The 15,028-nt window shown below is 41.6% G+C and overlaps 1 protein-coding gene across 1 annotated transcript in view; it reads left to right on the plus strand.

Annotated features, from left to right (window-relative positions):
• Positions 1-15,028, plus strand: part of LOC108902125 (cadherin-22) — a 134,963-nt gene that overhangs the window by 83,444 nt on the left and 36,491 nt on the right. Inside the window, exons 5-7 of the mRNA XM_018703869.2 lie at positions 9,387-9,506; positions 12,750-12,917; positions 14,801-14,982. Of these exons, the coding sequence (XP_018559385.1) occupies positions 9,387-9,506; positions 12,750-12,917; positions 14,801-14,982 (470 nt within the window). The remainder of the gene's footprint in view (positions 1-9,386; positions 9,507-12,749; positions 12,918-14,800; positions 14,983-15,028) is intronic.

The raw sequence follows: 15,028 nt of genomic DNA on the forward strand, positions 1-15,028 counted from the left end.
GCTTTTCTGCAATCCAACAGGTTATCTTTCTCTTTATGGCTCATCATCCTTTGTATTTTCTGAATAAAATTGGACCCATCATTAATGTAAATTACCTGCAATATTAAAAGCTAATGTTGCCTTGTGTCCATTTGCAAGGTAAAGTTAGAGGCACAGATCCATTCATTATATAATACCTCTAATTCATCTCTGGAAAAAAGCGTCAGTGTGTGTCATCCTAAAAGTCCCAGTAACATTTACAGAGAGGCCACTTCCATAAGTTACATAATGTGTCAATATGTGTGTGTATGTGGACGTAAGCATTGAGTGAGGTATGGACAGTATATATGTTCAGGAGGAGTCAACAGTTGGACAGTTTGGAAGAATGTGGATGCCTTTTTGTACAGAAAAGATCAATGCTCATGCACACTGTGGAGCTCGAACCATCAGCATGTAGCCAGCAGCTGGGGAGCTCAGTTTAGAGTAAAGACTGAAAACAGGGGGAAGCAGCTAGTCTGCCTCTGTCCAAAGGTAAAAAAATCCTACTAGAACCTCCAGGCTCACTACACAACATGTCATAGCTCATTTCTGAAACTTTTGGACAGAGCCAGGCTGTTTCCCTCTGCTTCCAGCTGAACTAAATGCCTGCCTGCTCCAGCTTTATATTTAACGTTCAGACATGAGAGCAAGTTTGATCTTCTCATTAAGAACAGAGTAAACATTTGATCAGATACATGAGGGTGAGCTACTGTACAGTAAGTTTAGTTTTTGAAGATGTTGCTGTGTGTTGCTGTAGATACTTGGATCATTATGCTAACGGATGGGAAATGTATGAGCAGGGTGCTGTGGAAAAGTATGTTTAGATGGAGAACAGGTGATTTGGTAGGTGGAGTGCGGTCTGATGGATCTCAGCCTGATGGTGTCTTGTAATGACAAGGAAGGAACTTTTCATTTTTTCAGCTTTAAATTCAGGCTGAGTTTACATTGAGATGGTTTTGGATAACTGTATGTCTGTGTTATTACTGTGAGTAGAAGAGAATGATTAATCGATGGCAGGGCTTCAGGATGAGCATGACAGAATCTGAGTGGAGTTCTGTTTTAGGTTACGTCAGTGTGTTGAAATGCAGAAATGCAGCAGTCAGGACACATTTGTAGAACTCAGCAGGGAAGTCATCAGGTCCTGGTGTTGTAATAGTGGTCAAATTGTTATGTGCAATTAAGACTTCAGGTGCTGGTATGTTGGCTTGTTCTTCAGTGAGAGGCAGCAGGTAAATTTAGCTGATGTTTTAATTTGAGTTGTGTTTTGTTTAATATAAGTTGGTGTAAAACCTGTGGAGGAGACTGTGTGGGTTTCCCTGCTTTTACTGTATTAATACTTTAATTATTCCATTTAATTTGCTGTGTATTTTTAAATTTTCAGATCTGATCTGTTTGGTCTGCTAGGAATAGTGTTTTCTTATTTATATCATTTAGTTGAAGTTATTTTTTGTCTGTTTCCAAGTGAATTCTGTTTTTTTTCTGTTGTATTACTTCCACTAATTATTTGGTTTTATATTCAAAATGAGCTTTTTGTGGGTTCTTTGTTAATCAGATGTGTTATTTCTGCTCTTAATGCTTCTTTTCCCAGAGTAGTACTGGGCTTGATTTTTTTTACTTGCAGCAAAGCTTTCAGATGCTTGAGAGGTGATGGAGGCAGGCGAGATTTGTCTTTAAAATGGTGCTCTCAGGGTTGCAAAACCCACTTAACTGAAGATAATAAAATATTTGTCTAATGAAAATGATATTCATTATGACTGTCTTGTTACCTTAGAGACAAATGGATCAGTACATTTCAAGGTTTAATGTGTATATTTATTTAAAGAAATTTAATGAACATCTGTATTGAGGCACTACGTTAAATAACTGACTGTGGAATTAAACAGAGATGGGAAAATACTTCTTACTGATTGTCCTGTTCCCTCACGCAGTGTGTATCTCACAGCATTAATTGATTTTTGCAAGAATTCAGCCACTGAATTTACCTTTCCGTTTTTCCGTTGTGCTTACTTGTCGATACCAGCTTGCTTGCGTCGGATGATATGTTGGACTAATGTATATGTTTTGGAAAGCCTCATCATTAATATTTGAAGTGGATCCATCTCTTTTCCGTTTGGTTTTCCCCAGCCACAGTCAGTGTTTAAATATTTATGCAGCTTTGAGCTAGACCTCAAAAGTTTAAAAAACCCAGAGGCTAAAGTAATGTCAAACTGGTCTGCTGCTGGTCTTGTTTTCCACAATTCTACATAGTCATATGGTTTGGCATCTTCCACTGTTGAGTACTGGATAGATTGAGTTTTTAGACACAATATCCAGAAGACATACTGTGGAGAGATTATTGGCAGTGGCACAGTGGCACCCCAAGCGAATGCGTATGCTCCACACGCCCAGCGATTATTAAAGTAATAAAGACAGGCCTTTTCTAATTTGAAATCAGCATTACACCATGTTACAACACGCATACTAAGACATCCGTCACTCAGTTTTGTTTTGTTTTTTCTCTGTCTTTATGCAAGCTGACTGACAATCTAGCACAGTTAGTTTGGTTTGAAGCCATTTAGCCACTCAAGCAGACATCCTCTCCTACTACTCAAAGGTCAGGTGACAGCGAGCGAGTCGGGCGGAAATGTGGCGAGGAGGAGCAGCTCCTGATGGCGGAATCACAACGGGGTGAAAAGTTTCCACGGAGCTAATCCTGTGATTGATGTGGTTCCATTAGAGAGGACCTCAGGACCTCTGAGTGGCAGAGATGTGGCACGACACGACGTCTGTGCCGCAGCCTCTAAACCTCAGGTAACACTGACTGACAAGTCACAGTGTCCAAAGAACAACGGGAAGGCAAACAGCATCCTGATAATGGACATTAAGCTGACCGCTATCCTCAGCTATTATCCTCTAATGATACAAGCTGATGTGGTGTAGAATTACCAACACAAGGAACAACAGACAGAGCTCAGAGAAGCACAGCAGCTGTGTCAGACAGTATCCTATTCTCTATCAAAGACACAGTCTGATCTGTGAAGCCAAGTTGGAGAAATTGACAAACCGCAATGGCCATTAAACAACAAAGATAGAGCAGGACACTGTTTTAAAACCTTTTATCTACTGAGCTCACGTCTGCGTCCAAGAATTTCTTGCATTTCTCTGTAGCTCAAGGCATGTTATCTCTGTAAATGCCAGTGTAGCTTTGTAGTTGTTGTTGACCAAATGTTTATTTTAATGGAAACTGTATTGATTTCAAGTATCAAACGCTGAGTCTCGGAATATCATCACTACCACAGTTTCCTGACACATAAAATATGCTGTGGGCTGTGTGTATGGGCAGGTTTGCTGCTGCAGAAGATATCTAGCAGACAGGTACTTCATAAAGTACCTGAAATTGAGGTAAAGGGAATGACGAGACTGAAAGCTCAGGGAGCAGCGCAGAAGAACTGTGAAATGTGCTTTTTCAGTGTCTTCTTGAAGGTCACTGCCCTACCTATCCCTGTACACAAAAGTATCACATTGATGTCAGACTTCAGCACAAAATGCACAAAATGTCTGACATTTGAAGGATGTTTGTGGTAACTGACACAGAGAACAGCACCAGGCAGATTAAAGTCCTGGTCAGTCATGGTTTAAAAATTCATTTTTACTCATTGACCAGTATTGTTGGAACTTTTGTGACAGTCAAAATGACTTTTCTCAGAATTGTTTTGGCAGCTGATCTCCACACACACAGGAATTCATAGTTTAAGACAGAGAGCTAAGAGGAACTTTGTAGGAATTCATTTATAATGCAACAAAACAAACCATTTAGGTAGAGATTTCCTTTGTGGATAAGTTGTTCAAAACAAGCAACACATGTCTTCTTTCTTTTGGTCTTCTCTTCCTGTTCTTTTGATGTCTCTCTCTCTCTCTTTCACACACACTCAGCACAGGAGATAAACCCACATCCACTCCTTTTGTATGTAATGTGAGAACTCCGCAAGGGGATTAGAGTAATAATCACCCTTCCGGTTGCTTTGGTCCAGAGAGGTTACCCAGGAGGCTGCAAATTGCTGCAGTCACCGTTTGGACAGCCGGGTTCTGTCATGCTAACAGTACATGAGACATTTGGAGCAGCGGGATCACAGGAGAGAACAATGCGACAAGACAGGAGCAACTTACAATCAATATTCTCTGCCAGCCACCTTTATGTATATGACCAGTAACATCCACCATTATGCGCTCGACCACAGTGCCTGACATAATTGATTTTGGCTCATCTGTGTGTGTGGTCATGTGTATGAATCAGTGTGTGGGCGGGGGGAGGGGAGCAGAGGGAGAGTGTGATTCAGTGTGTGAAGAGGCTTGGACGATGTGTATGACAACAGCAGCATGATATAGTCACAATTGTGAAACTGATTAAAGCTCTCATTTTGTCATTACTGTAGCAGAGAAGCGTGGACACTGTCTTTAGTTTCTTGGACGTTATTTGTTTTTACATTGTGCAAGAAAAGTCATGTTGATACCTGGCCTTCAGGCTGTCAGGGAGGGAGGCATCATTCAAATCAAATAATGTACATATACATGTGGTTTGATGTACTAAAAGAACTACTAACAGTGATGTTTGTTTTTCCAGGTACAGTTGACAACTTTTTGTTATTTTTCTTCAGACAGATGCTTGAACGTATTGTGAGGTTGAGATTTAAAGCTGACACACAAATAATGATCCCATCTATTAAACAACACAAGTTCAAAGGCTAACAAAGATTAGATTTACAACCTCTGTCAGGAGAGATGAAAAATATCCTTAAATCCGTGTAGAGATCTCGACGAGGATCAATGTAAGCAGGCCGTTGGCTTTTATGACATGGCAGATTTTTCTTCCCTTTATACTTGATTCTCTCTCACCCTCCTTTCACTCCCTCACTCTCTCCCCACCTCTCTCTCTCCTGGGGCATTTATGTGGATGAGAGAGGAATGAATCACAGTAGAAGTAGTGAAGAAATAACTTTTCATGTGAAAACACCTCAGCTTTTATGGCTTTACTAAATGATCCATAATGCAGGCGGGGAGCACTCAGTCCTGCAGATTAAGGCGGGTCGGAGTGGGAAAGAGGCTCAGTGCTGCAGCCGTTAGACCCCTCCACTGAAGTTCGCACCAGTACAGCACCAGCTGAGATAGGCACAAATCTCTTTTACGAGGCTGCCTCTTAAATAGCTGTCAGTCTAGTGTCTCACACGTGGCGCACTCCTCCAGCTCCCCTCACGGTAATTGAACCATCTCTCCCAGAGTGCTGAAATGGTGTGGGGAGCCATTCCGACAGCCTGTGTTGATACCATTAAACCAAACTCATGCATAAATCTCAGTATATAGCCATCGTCACCCACCCTCCACTGAGTCCTCCACGCCCCAAAAACATCCCTCCTCCCTACTCCATTTCACCATCAGATGGGTTAGTTTTCATCTGAATATTATTTACATTATCCTTCAAGGGATGTCGTGCACTGCTTAAATACCATTTGCAACACAGACTGTATTACTGTATTATTATTTTGGAGCCACTGTTGCTCCCTTTATGTTCCTCCCACCATGACAGTGTTATAGCATTGTCACCTTGTGCTCCAGTAAGAAACAGACTAATCAGTAGAAAACAATCATTTCTAAGCTGCATGTACCAGTTACAATAACTGCTGCAGCCATTCAATAGTAATAATAAAATTAATATTGATATTTCACCCATTATAATAATTATTAGAACTGCCCAACTATTGATTTAATTAGCCATTAATCTCATGTCCACAGTGGGATTTTAAATGCCATACAGAGGGGTTATCACACTATAACAATAGAATTTTAACTATTAAATAAAGATGGAAAATAATGTGTAATAAACAGCTGCCATTCAACCCCAATTATGTCCCAGTCAGTTTGCTCTGCTAGAGGATTAACAAGGAATAACAAGGCCCTATCCTCATTATAACTGCAGAGCAATGAGATGGTGTAAGCCTGTCTAGTCCTCCATGGTGAGGAAAGTCACTGGGAGAGACAGTTGTTCTCATGAATGCTCTGATGAACGCTAGGGAAACAGCAAAATTATAATTTTCACCATCCAATTATTATACTGAAAATCAGCTATGTTAAATTTGAAAATTAGCATAGGAAAATTAGCACAATGCTGATTTCCCTCTTTTAATATTGTTTTAATGTCGAGAGCCACAGTGTAAATATCTGCAGGCTGCATACATAAGCCTCACCCTAAGCAGAGGCAGTGAAGGCACGAGTAAGTGAGGTGACTAAATATTTACAGTATTTGTTAAACAAGTGTCAAAACTTGGCTCAAACTACTGGCAAAATTAAGGTCACACACGTTTATAGAATAACTCAACTCCAAGCTGAAAAGTGTTGATTCATCTCTTCCAGTCGACAGTTGCACTTCTGACCTTGCCCGGTTTCTGACCAGGTGTGCGTCAGAAATGTGTCAGCTCTGCTGCACCTGTAAGAAAACCCAACCCAACACATATCTCACACTCTGCTACAATAAATACACACTTTTCTACACTAATGCAGCAAGGTGAAAACATTAACCACTGGGTGTCAGCAAAATAATTTCCTCCTAAGTGTTAATCTGCAGTTAAAGAAAAAGAAACTGAAGCAGTATCACGAGGTATAATTAACCGTGCCATTCAGTTTAATTTGTCTTGTTGTTGCATGGATATGTGAAGAATGTGATACTGAAAGTTTTGTTGCATAACCAAACAAATTCAGCCCAAACAAATGTGTCCATCAGGGGGAATAAAGAGAGACAAACCTGTATATTTTGGTCATTAAAATTATTATTGCAGCAGTACTGTCTGCCTCATCTGAGAACAATTTGTGACTCAGGTTTTAGTTAGTGAGAGAAAAACAACTCTTTAGATAATGAATATCTGGAGCTTTTCTCCATTAGACATATTCTATTACTGCTATATGCATTACATTCCAATCTGCAAAAAGTCAATAATTTCTATTGAATTCCCACAAGTCTATCAACTGTAGAATCTGCCTAAGTGAGACGCCCACCATGCCAACAGATAATGTAAGTAATGACTTTTCCCACTGAAAACACTGATTCATGCCAGAGCTTTAATAAGAACCTAAGTGCCAAACTCACTGCTTCACTTCTCTTTTTAATATAAACACAATAAAGAAGCATTTGCATTTATATGGTTCTTCCAAGCCATCTGACGTTGCTGCCAGCCAGTACCCAGAAACAGCTGAGCGTCAAACTGATTGTTACCTGGGGAAAATTAAGATAAGGGAGTAATCCCATGGATGAAAATGGCTTTGTTGAACCCACAGCGGTAGGGCCAACCAGGTAGGCAGAATTAACAAACCCCTGCCTGTTGCCAGTAATGAAAATGCCCAGCCTCTATACAGCCTTATGTTTTTAATACGATAAGAATGATATCTCACTCATCCCCCAACTGGGATGTAGCATATCTTGATCTTCTAAGGATCAGGCTGGTGTGTACTTTTGCATATTTGGATGAGTTAATGACGGAATGATACGACTCAGAATATGAATTAAAAGCTCATCCCATCCTCGTTAATATGCAGCGCTTTGAATCCACTGGGAGCTGCAATATATCAGGATTTAACTGAGAACCACACGAGGTTGTTGACAGTACCAGAATTCATGATTTGTTGGTGCTGCACATGTCGGAGAAGCACTGATCCATCCGTTTGTCTGTCCGTTTCCAGACTTATCCCTTTTCACACTAATTGTTTCTCAGGATAATTTAGCTTTGAGCTAATTTGTCACATTGTCATGTCGTTCAGAATAGCACACCCTCATTTGTTTCAGTGGTATCTCAGACCAGGTGGAGTGCCACATCATATCCTAGCTATATGTTAGCATGCAGACAGACCGGCTCCTAGCTACATACATGGAGAACAAAAGAGCGCTATAGGTGACAGCAGCAGGCTAGTGATCTGAGCGGTCTGATTTAATGGCCGGGTGACTTTAATGATAATCCACCGGCCTGCCCTCCCTCTCTCCCCCTTAGGAGCTCCGTTGGATGACAGGAAACAAACAGTGCTCTGACACTTCCCACTAATTAGCATCATTAGCATACGGCCATTATGTGGCTGGACAGTAGCATGACAGGGCTCTGAGAAGGGCTACAGCGGTGACCTTTGGTGGACAACACCAGCTGTCAGTAATTACCCATACCACTGGCCAGAGGGATGGAGACAAAGACTGACTCCTTGTCCTTGAGGACCCATGGAGCCCAGGAGCGCCTCCCTTTTTATCTTATTTTTTCCTGTAAGTGAAATCATTTATAGAAAGGAATGCACTCACCCGCTCAGAGGCAGGTATAGGGTTGTTTCTTAACCTAAAAAATGAAGAACCTTTAAGTTTTACAGGCTTTAGACTAAGCTTTAACTAAAATGTGTGACTGAATGGAGAGATGCGCCTCCATATTTTGCTGTGTATGCACAATGTTGACAAATATACAACACGGGGATGGAAAATCATATCTTAAATGCCATCGCTCCACAAATCTCAATTTTAAGGTTTCATGTGGAAATGACTGTATTCTCTGCCTAAGTGCCAGTAATCACCAGTAATTGTTTGCTGTAGATTTGTTGAGCTTCTAACAGTCTTTGAAGAGATAATGTTGACTTCATGACTGCACGTTCCCTTTCATCTTGTAGCGCAACTTCTGTGCTGATGAGAGGCGAATCAGCTCTGTGAGCCTCGGTATAGTGAAAAGGTAATTTGAAACATCAAAAAATGTGTTTGGAAAATGATGTGCATAAAGATGAAATAGTTACCTGGTGCAGTGATACTAAAATGCATTAACCTCCCTCCCACAAGTATAATCACAGACCAGTGCGCATGAATGAACACACAGGTGTGTAGCAAACTGACAGATTACTGTTTTATACTTGTGAGTCTTGTTTATTGACATGGTGCCTTCTCAAACCCACAACTTTAACTATCACAACTGTGTTCCTGACCTCACCCCTTAGCAAACAGTGTACAGCTCTTTGAAAGACACTGTGTCCCACTTTAGTACAAATGTCCTCACTCTCAAGGTCTGAAACTCACACTGGTCAAAGACAGAAGTTCTAGAGTTCTACACACTCACACACGCACAACAAACACACACACACACACACATCAACACATCTGCCCTTCCTTATGCAACATGTCACACACACACACACACACACAACAAACACACACACACATCAACACATCTGCCCTTCCTAATGCACTATGTATCAACTCCTCCTCTTTGAGTCTGCTTTAAACTCACATTTTTGGATTGCAGCACTTGTCTAACGTTTCCCCAGTGGCCTCGAGGCTCAGAAGTTTTTATTCTCTTTTTTGACATTTAGTTGTCTCTTTTTCACAGGAACCTCCGTCATGAAGGTTACTGCGTCAGATGCTGATGACCCTACATACGGCAGCAGCGCCAGAGTGGTGTACAGCGTACTGGATGGAGAAAAGTTTTTCACTGTCGATAGACACACAGGTAAGAACGATAACAACCACACATTCGGCACTCCATGCACTTGCTCACAACATTTTTTTTTGTGCTTTTTTCTACAGTTCCTTAAGCAATCTCAAGCTCAGAGACCACAAGTCCCAGATCAATCACAATTCGTGGCCAAAAACATAAAATCAATTGGCCAAAAAGAAGCAACTTTATAAAGTTTTAGCCAATAACTACTGGCTCCTCTTAGCAAGCACTCAAAATACCATATGGCAGAAATTGCTTGGCTCAACACAGTGTTTAGAGCCACTTTCTCTCTATCTTTGAGGAATTTATTTTGTATAAAAAGGAAGCAATTTTGTTCAGACTCTTCTGGTATCATCAGTCCAAATGGTCTGGGTGTTCAGCACAGAAAAGCCTCTATGTTCACGTTTCACCCCACACAAGCTGAAGACCCAAGAACAACACTTGTGTTTGGGTAATAGTTCCACCAGCTCCAGATTACCCTATATACACCCTATAAAGAATCCCTGCAGCTATATAATGGAAAATGTCCTGTTTCCCTGCTGGCCTGGAGCTTATAGGAGTGATACGGCCTGACCCACAGTCTTTCAGGAGCAGCTTAGCGTCGGTGTTGCCTTTGACTGCCCCCCCAGGGAAACGCACTAAAGTTTTAATGATTCCTTTTTTGGTCTCCACCACTTTGATTTGGTCAGCCTGTGTGCCTGGATGATAAATGGACCTGCCTTGGTGGGACCAGCCAGGAGACTGGATGGATCATTCCAGCTTCTGTCTCACGACCCCCACTCCACCCACCCTCTTTCCCCATTTTGTAGGCGGACGGGCCAGCCTAATAGGTGCGAGTCAAGAAGGTCAAAACGAAGAGGAGATAGAACAGCTGCGAAATCTGCCTCATTAATAACACTCTCACTCACCCTGACAACAGACTGAGCAGCTAGTCACTGTGTTTCTTCTGTCGCTTTCACCATGCTGGAATTGTCTGCAGGTGTTTTTGAGTATCTGAGTCGAAGGGGGGATTTTACAGACTGAACCGTCGATTCTATACGGGGACATTTCATTTTATTGTCATTTAAAAGCAGATCATGATGTTACAGAAATATATAAAATTGTAATTCACTCAAATTTAAAAAGTAAACAAACAAACAAACAAAAAAGCATCCTGCATCCTCCATTCAGGAAAACAGTGTTTGATATCAGATTCAGTGGTTTATAAAAATTCAGACTGACATATCTGGGACCTACAGTTACCTGCAGTCTGTGTAATGTGAGTTTTTACTCTCAGGATTATGACAAATACTACAAAGTAATAAATAGCATCGATAACAACATGCTCAGTTTACTGTGGCATTAGGCACTGGTGAGTGTGTGTGTGAGTTCCTGCATGTGACGCCTCAAACCTCCACCTCCTCTTCTGTCTCCTTCTAACTGGAAAATAGGAAGCTTCCACATCGTAATGGCCAAATTAACAAGGAAGTAAAAAAATTAACAGCAGAGGAGGTGTATCGGCTTTCGCTGGTTTCGTCCACGTGGTTGGCTCTTCTGAATGCTAGATTTGTCCACAGTATTTACTACAGCAGTATGTACAGATGACAGGTTGCTGACAGTGCACACGGCGGCAGAGGAAATGAACACTGTGACAGGCACAGAAGGCGACCTGACGCCTTAGTCTGGGAACACTACCTCTTTTTAATTTTTACGGTGGCCATGAAGGCCCAAATTACACGACAGCTGGTTTCGTTAGCGCACGGTAGAGTTAGATTTCCATTGCCCAGCCAGATGAAAACAGAAGTGCAATTGATGTGAGTAAAAAAATGATTGGAACATTTATTTTATATTAATGTAATGCATTACCATTCTGAGGCACTATTTCACAGTTGGTGTACATGGCCCCATTACTCGGTTAAATTGGTTAATGTTAAGGCTACGTGATGTGCATTGGAATATGGACCAAGTAGACTTAACTGACTGAATTCATGAATTCAGACTATGCACAGTAATCTACACACAGCCTCTACCATGATGTTGGAGCAATGGTGCTGTGTACTAGCTGCCGATCGGGGCTTTACTCTTGACAGCCCTAATTTAGATGCATCCCTTCTGGCTTTGGTGGATGAAAGAGGAGCATGTCGTCTCCCTAACTCCAGTGCTGCATGTACTGTATTTTGGCTACTCATAGGAGGATGGCCCAGGGCTGAGTGTGACTGGAATCAGTGAGTTGTGTACCCAACACAGTGCAAACCTTTGGGAGTGAGACAGCACACCAAGACCAGGAAATGCATCAATAGATTCTGATGTGGAAAATCCCAAGGGGTGAAGTGGAATTATATTATTATGGCACAGTAAACCAGCCAGCCACTGATGCTGCTGCTGCTGGACTAACAAGGAAAATGTCTCTTTTAAACCAGCGTAGCTAGTTTGTGAAAGTGTGAGACAGAGATATATAGAATGAAAAGAGAGGCTGCAGTACTGGTGCTTTGTGCAGCCAAATCTAGTTTTTCTGTACACTTAACAAAAGATGTCATATGTCCCTACCACAACAATAACAAGACATTGTGGTCCAGAAATCACAGTGAACATTACCTTTTACTAGCATTGGTCAGACTCTCTGTGTTTGGTCGTAGTAAACTGACCACAAATGTTTACCAGAGTGACAAAACATTTTATATTTTATTACTCTGGAGACTTGTGCTTTACCTCAGTCAGCAGCCTGTTTTCAACTGACCACTGACTCTGTTAGATGCAACAGAATGTGCACTGTGGAGTAAATGAAGTCCTGTCACTTGTTTTGCCTCTCTCTGCATGCTCCCCAACTCTCTCTCTACATTATATCACATCCTCCATGTCCCTTGCTTTCTCTTTGGAAATCCACTTCTCAGGTTTGAGTGGTTTTACCCACCATGGAAGAGTTGTAATGCTGTTCAGGGTGGTTGAGGCATGCCTTCATTCTGACCCTATATATTATTCATTTTAATACAGCTGAGCCATAAAATGGTGTATAGGCAGAGGCGCAAATATGACACAATCTCCTCCATCCAGCTTGTCTGAGGAGGTGAAATGGAATGTGCTGCACTTGTGCCTCCATAATACAGTGCTTAGCAGCAGTTGATATTCAAACTGAGAGGGGAAATGTAGTTAGTTATAGCATAAGTGCTAACCACTAATGTAACCTTTCCGTTGGCCTCACTTACTACTCCTACTTTTCCCTACTCTCTCCCTCTCTTTCCCTCTCTCTGTCTCCCTCCTCCATCCCTCAATCATTAGGAATCATCATGACAGCAGTGGCAGATTTGGACCGTGAAACGCAGGATCGTTATGAGTTGGTCGTCAAGGCAACAGACATGGCAGGACAAATGGGCGGTCTCTCCGGCTCCACCACGGTGACCATAGTGATCACAGATGTTAATGACAACCCGCCGCGCTTCCCACAGAGTGAGTGTCTCCTGCACATTCTCTTACTTTACACAGAGAGACGGAGATGGTGAGACTCTGCCAGAGAGAGTGAAGAGGCAGAAATGGCTGAGACTGTAAAACTGTGAAAGAGAGAATTAAGAGAGGAAGGAAAAATATTGAGGAAAGTGAAAGCCAAGACAGACACATGGAGACAATGATAGAAGACACACAATCTAGTTTGCAACCTGGAGGCCGCTGACACCAATAAGGCAGCATCAGCAGCCACACTGAGCGGCCTGCATGTAGTCCCAGAAAATCACCTAACTTAAATTTATGGGCCAGTCAAACCCGCAGCCCATAACAAAGTAGTCCATCAAATGTGGAGAACTGATGCGTTCCACTGCACATTTGATCATTCTTTTTTAACTGAGGCGCAAGAAAAGGATTGAATCAATACGGTTGATTGTTCCCTCATTGTAATGTTATAGATTTATGATGGTGAGGTGGTTTCTGTGCTAAATGGCTTTCACATGACTTTCAGTGCATACATGCTCAACAGGTAGCATTAAAACGTGCCACTAAAATACAGTCTGTCTGTCTGGTTTATGTTTTGACGTGCTGCACCAACAGAAGAACATGTAGCACAATAATAAGTGATTGTACCTCAGGTTTCACTGTGATGTTCTATAACCACAGACACATTTTCATGCTAAACGCTAGCCCTAACTACACAATAATTAGTTTTTAGTTTGTCCACTTTTTTGGAGTTAAAGCATAACACTGTTACTTGTGTTACAGCTGGACTCACAGCATCTGACAGTCTGGTTGATTGTATTTGATATGTCTCCACACACCTTTTCTTATTTCTGTTTAAATCCTTTTTTCATCTCAGTAAATCATATTTACCCAGTCTGAGGGATAAACCCTGCAGGATTATAGTATCTCCACTGTATGCTATGGGGAATAGATAGAGTTTGGAAGGCTGACTCAAAATAAATAAGATGCAAAAGAAGATGACACACTGTATATGTAAGGACTTTGATTTTTTTTTTTTTTTTTTTCACGGTATGTCCCTCTGGGGAACAATAAAGTTTTATCCTCCTACTTCTATCTTTTTATCTTGTGCATAATGAACTCTGGCAGACCTTAGACATTCCCCCCAGTCTTTTTTTCAGTCATTTGAAATGTAACTTCAGATTTAGGATTTATAATAAGGTCACATGGGGCTAGAGCTGATCCCAGCTGACACTGGGTGAGAGGTGGGTACACCCTGGTCAGATCCAGGATTCAAACCCAGTACCTTCTTTCTTATGAGGTGACAGAGCTAACCAGTACACCACTGTGCTGCCCACTCACAGTACAGTTAAGCATTCTTTTATTGTTTGACATTTTAATCTATTTTAAGGGTTTATACTTTAATGTAAATCCAGTGTGAGTCTTTATAGGTTGGTAACGGATGAGTGTTATTATAGCACGTGGTGAGAAAACATTGTGATGTGTTCAGATGCAGGAAGTTGTTAATATAAGAATGTGATGTGAGTGTTTTACACTGTTTTATGTGAATGTGATTATCACATTGACAATAACTGCTTGAGGTCTACTTACTGCTGTTCTTTCATTATAATCCCATCCCAGCTTCATTTTTCCATTGCCTCTCTCTTCCCCTCTTTCTTTGTCAAATCTCATTTCCTTCTTCTTAGTCCCTATCCATCTCTCTCCCAACATCCTCACCTCCAGTCCTCCAGACATCCATCTGTCTTTCCTCTTCCTCCCTCCACTGGCGTTCTTCCTCTGTCCTCTCCAATCCTCCTTCTTCTGTTGTGCTTTTTACACCTACAACGTTTTTTTTGTGCTAAACCTAACTCTGTTTGTTTTATCTGTCCATATGTCGTCCACCTCCGGCCACCTTCTCCATATACCAGAGATGTATCAGTTTTCTGTGTCAGAGGGAGCGGCTGTTGGGACACCAGTTGGGCACGTCATTGCCACGGACGCAGACATGGGCGAGAACACAGACATGAGCTATCTGATCAAAGAGGGATGGGAGCTCTTCAAGGTCACAACTGATGTGGAGACACAGGAAGCTGTTGTCTCCATCAAGAAGGTATGGTTAACTCAAAGGAAAGTTGCACTGCAACATTAAGCAGGTG

This window comes from Lates calcarifer, linkage group LG12 (genome assembly GCF_001640805.2).
Source record: "Lates calcarifer isolate ASB-BC8 linkage group LG12, TLL_Latcal_v3, whole genome shotgun sequence".
NCBI lineage: Eukaryota > Metazoa > Chordata > Actinopteri > Centropomidae > Lates > Lates calcarifer.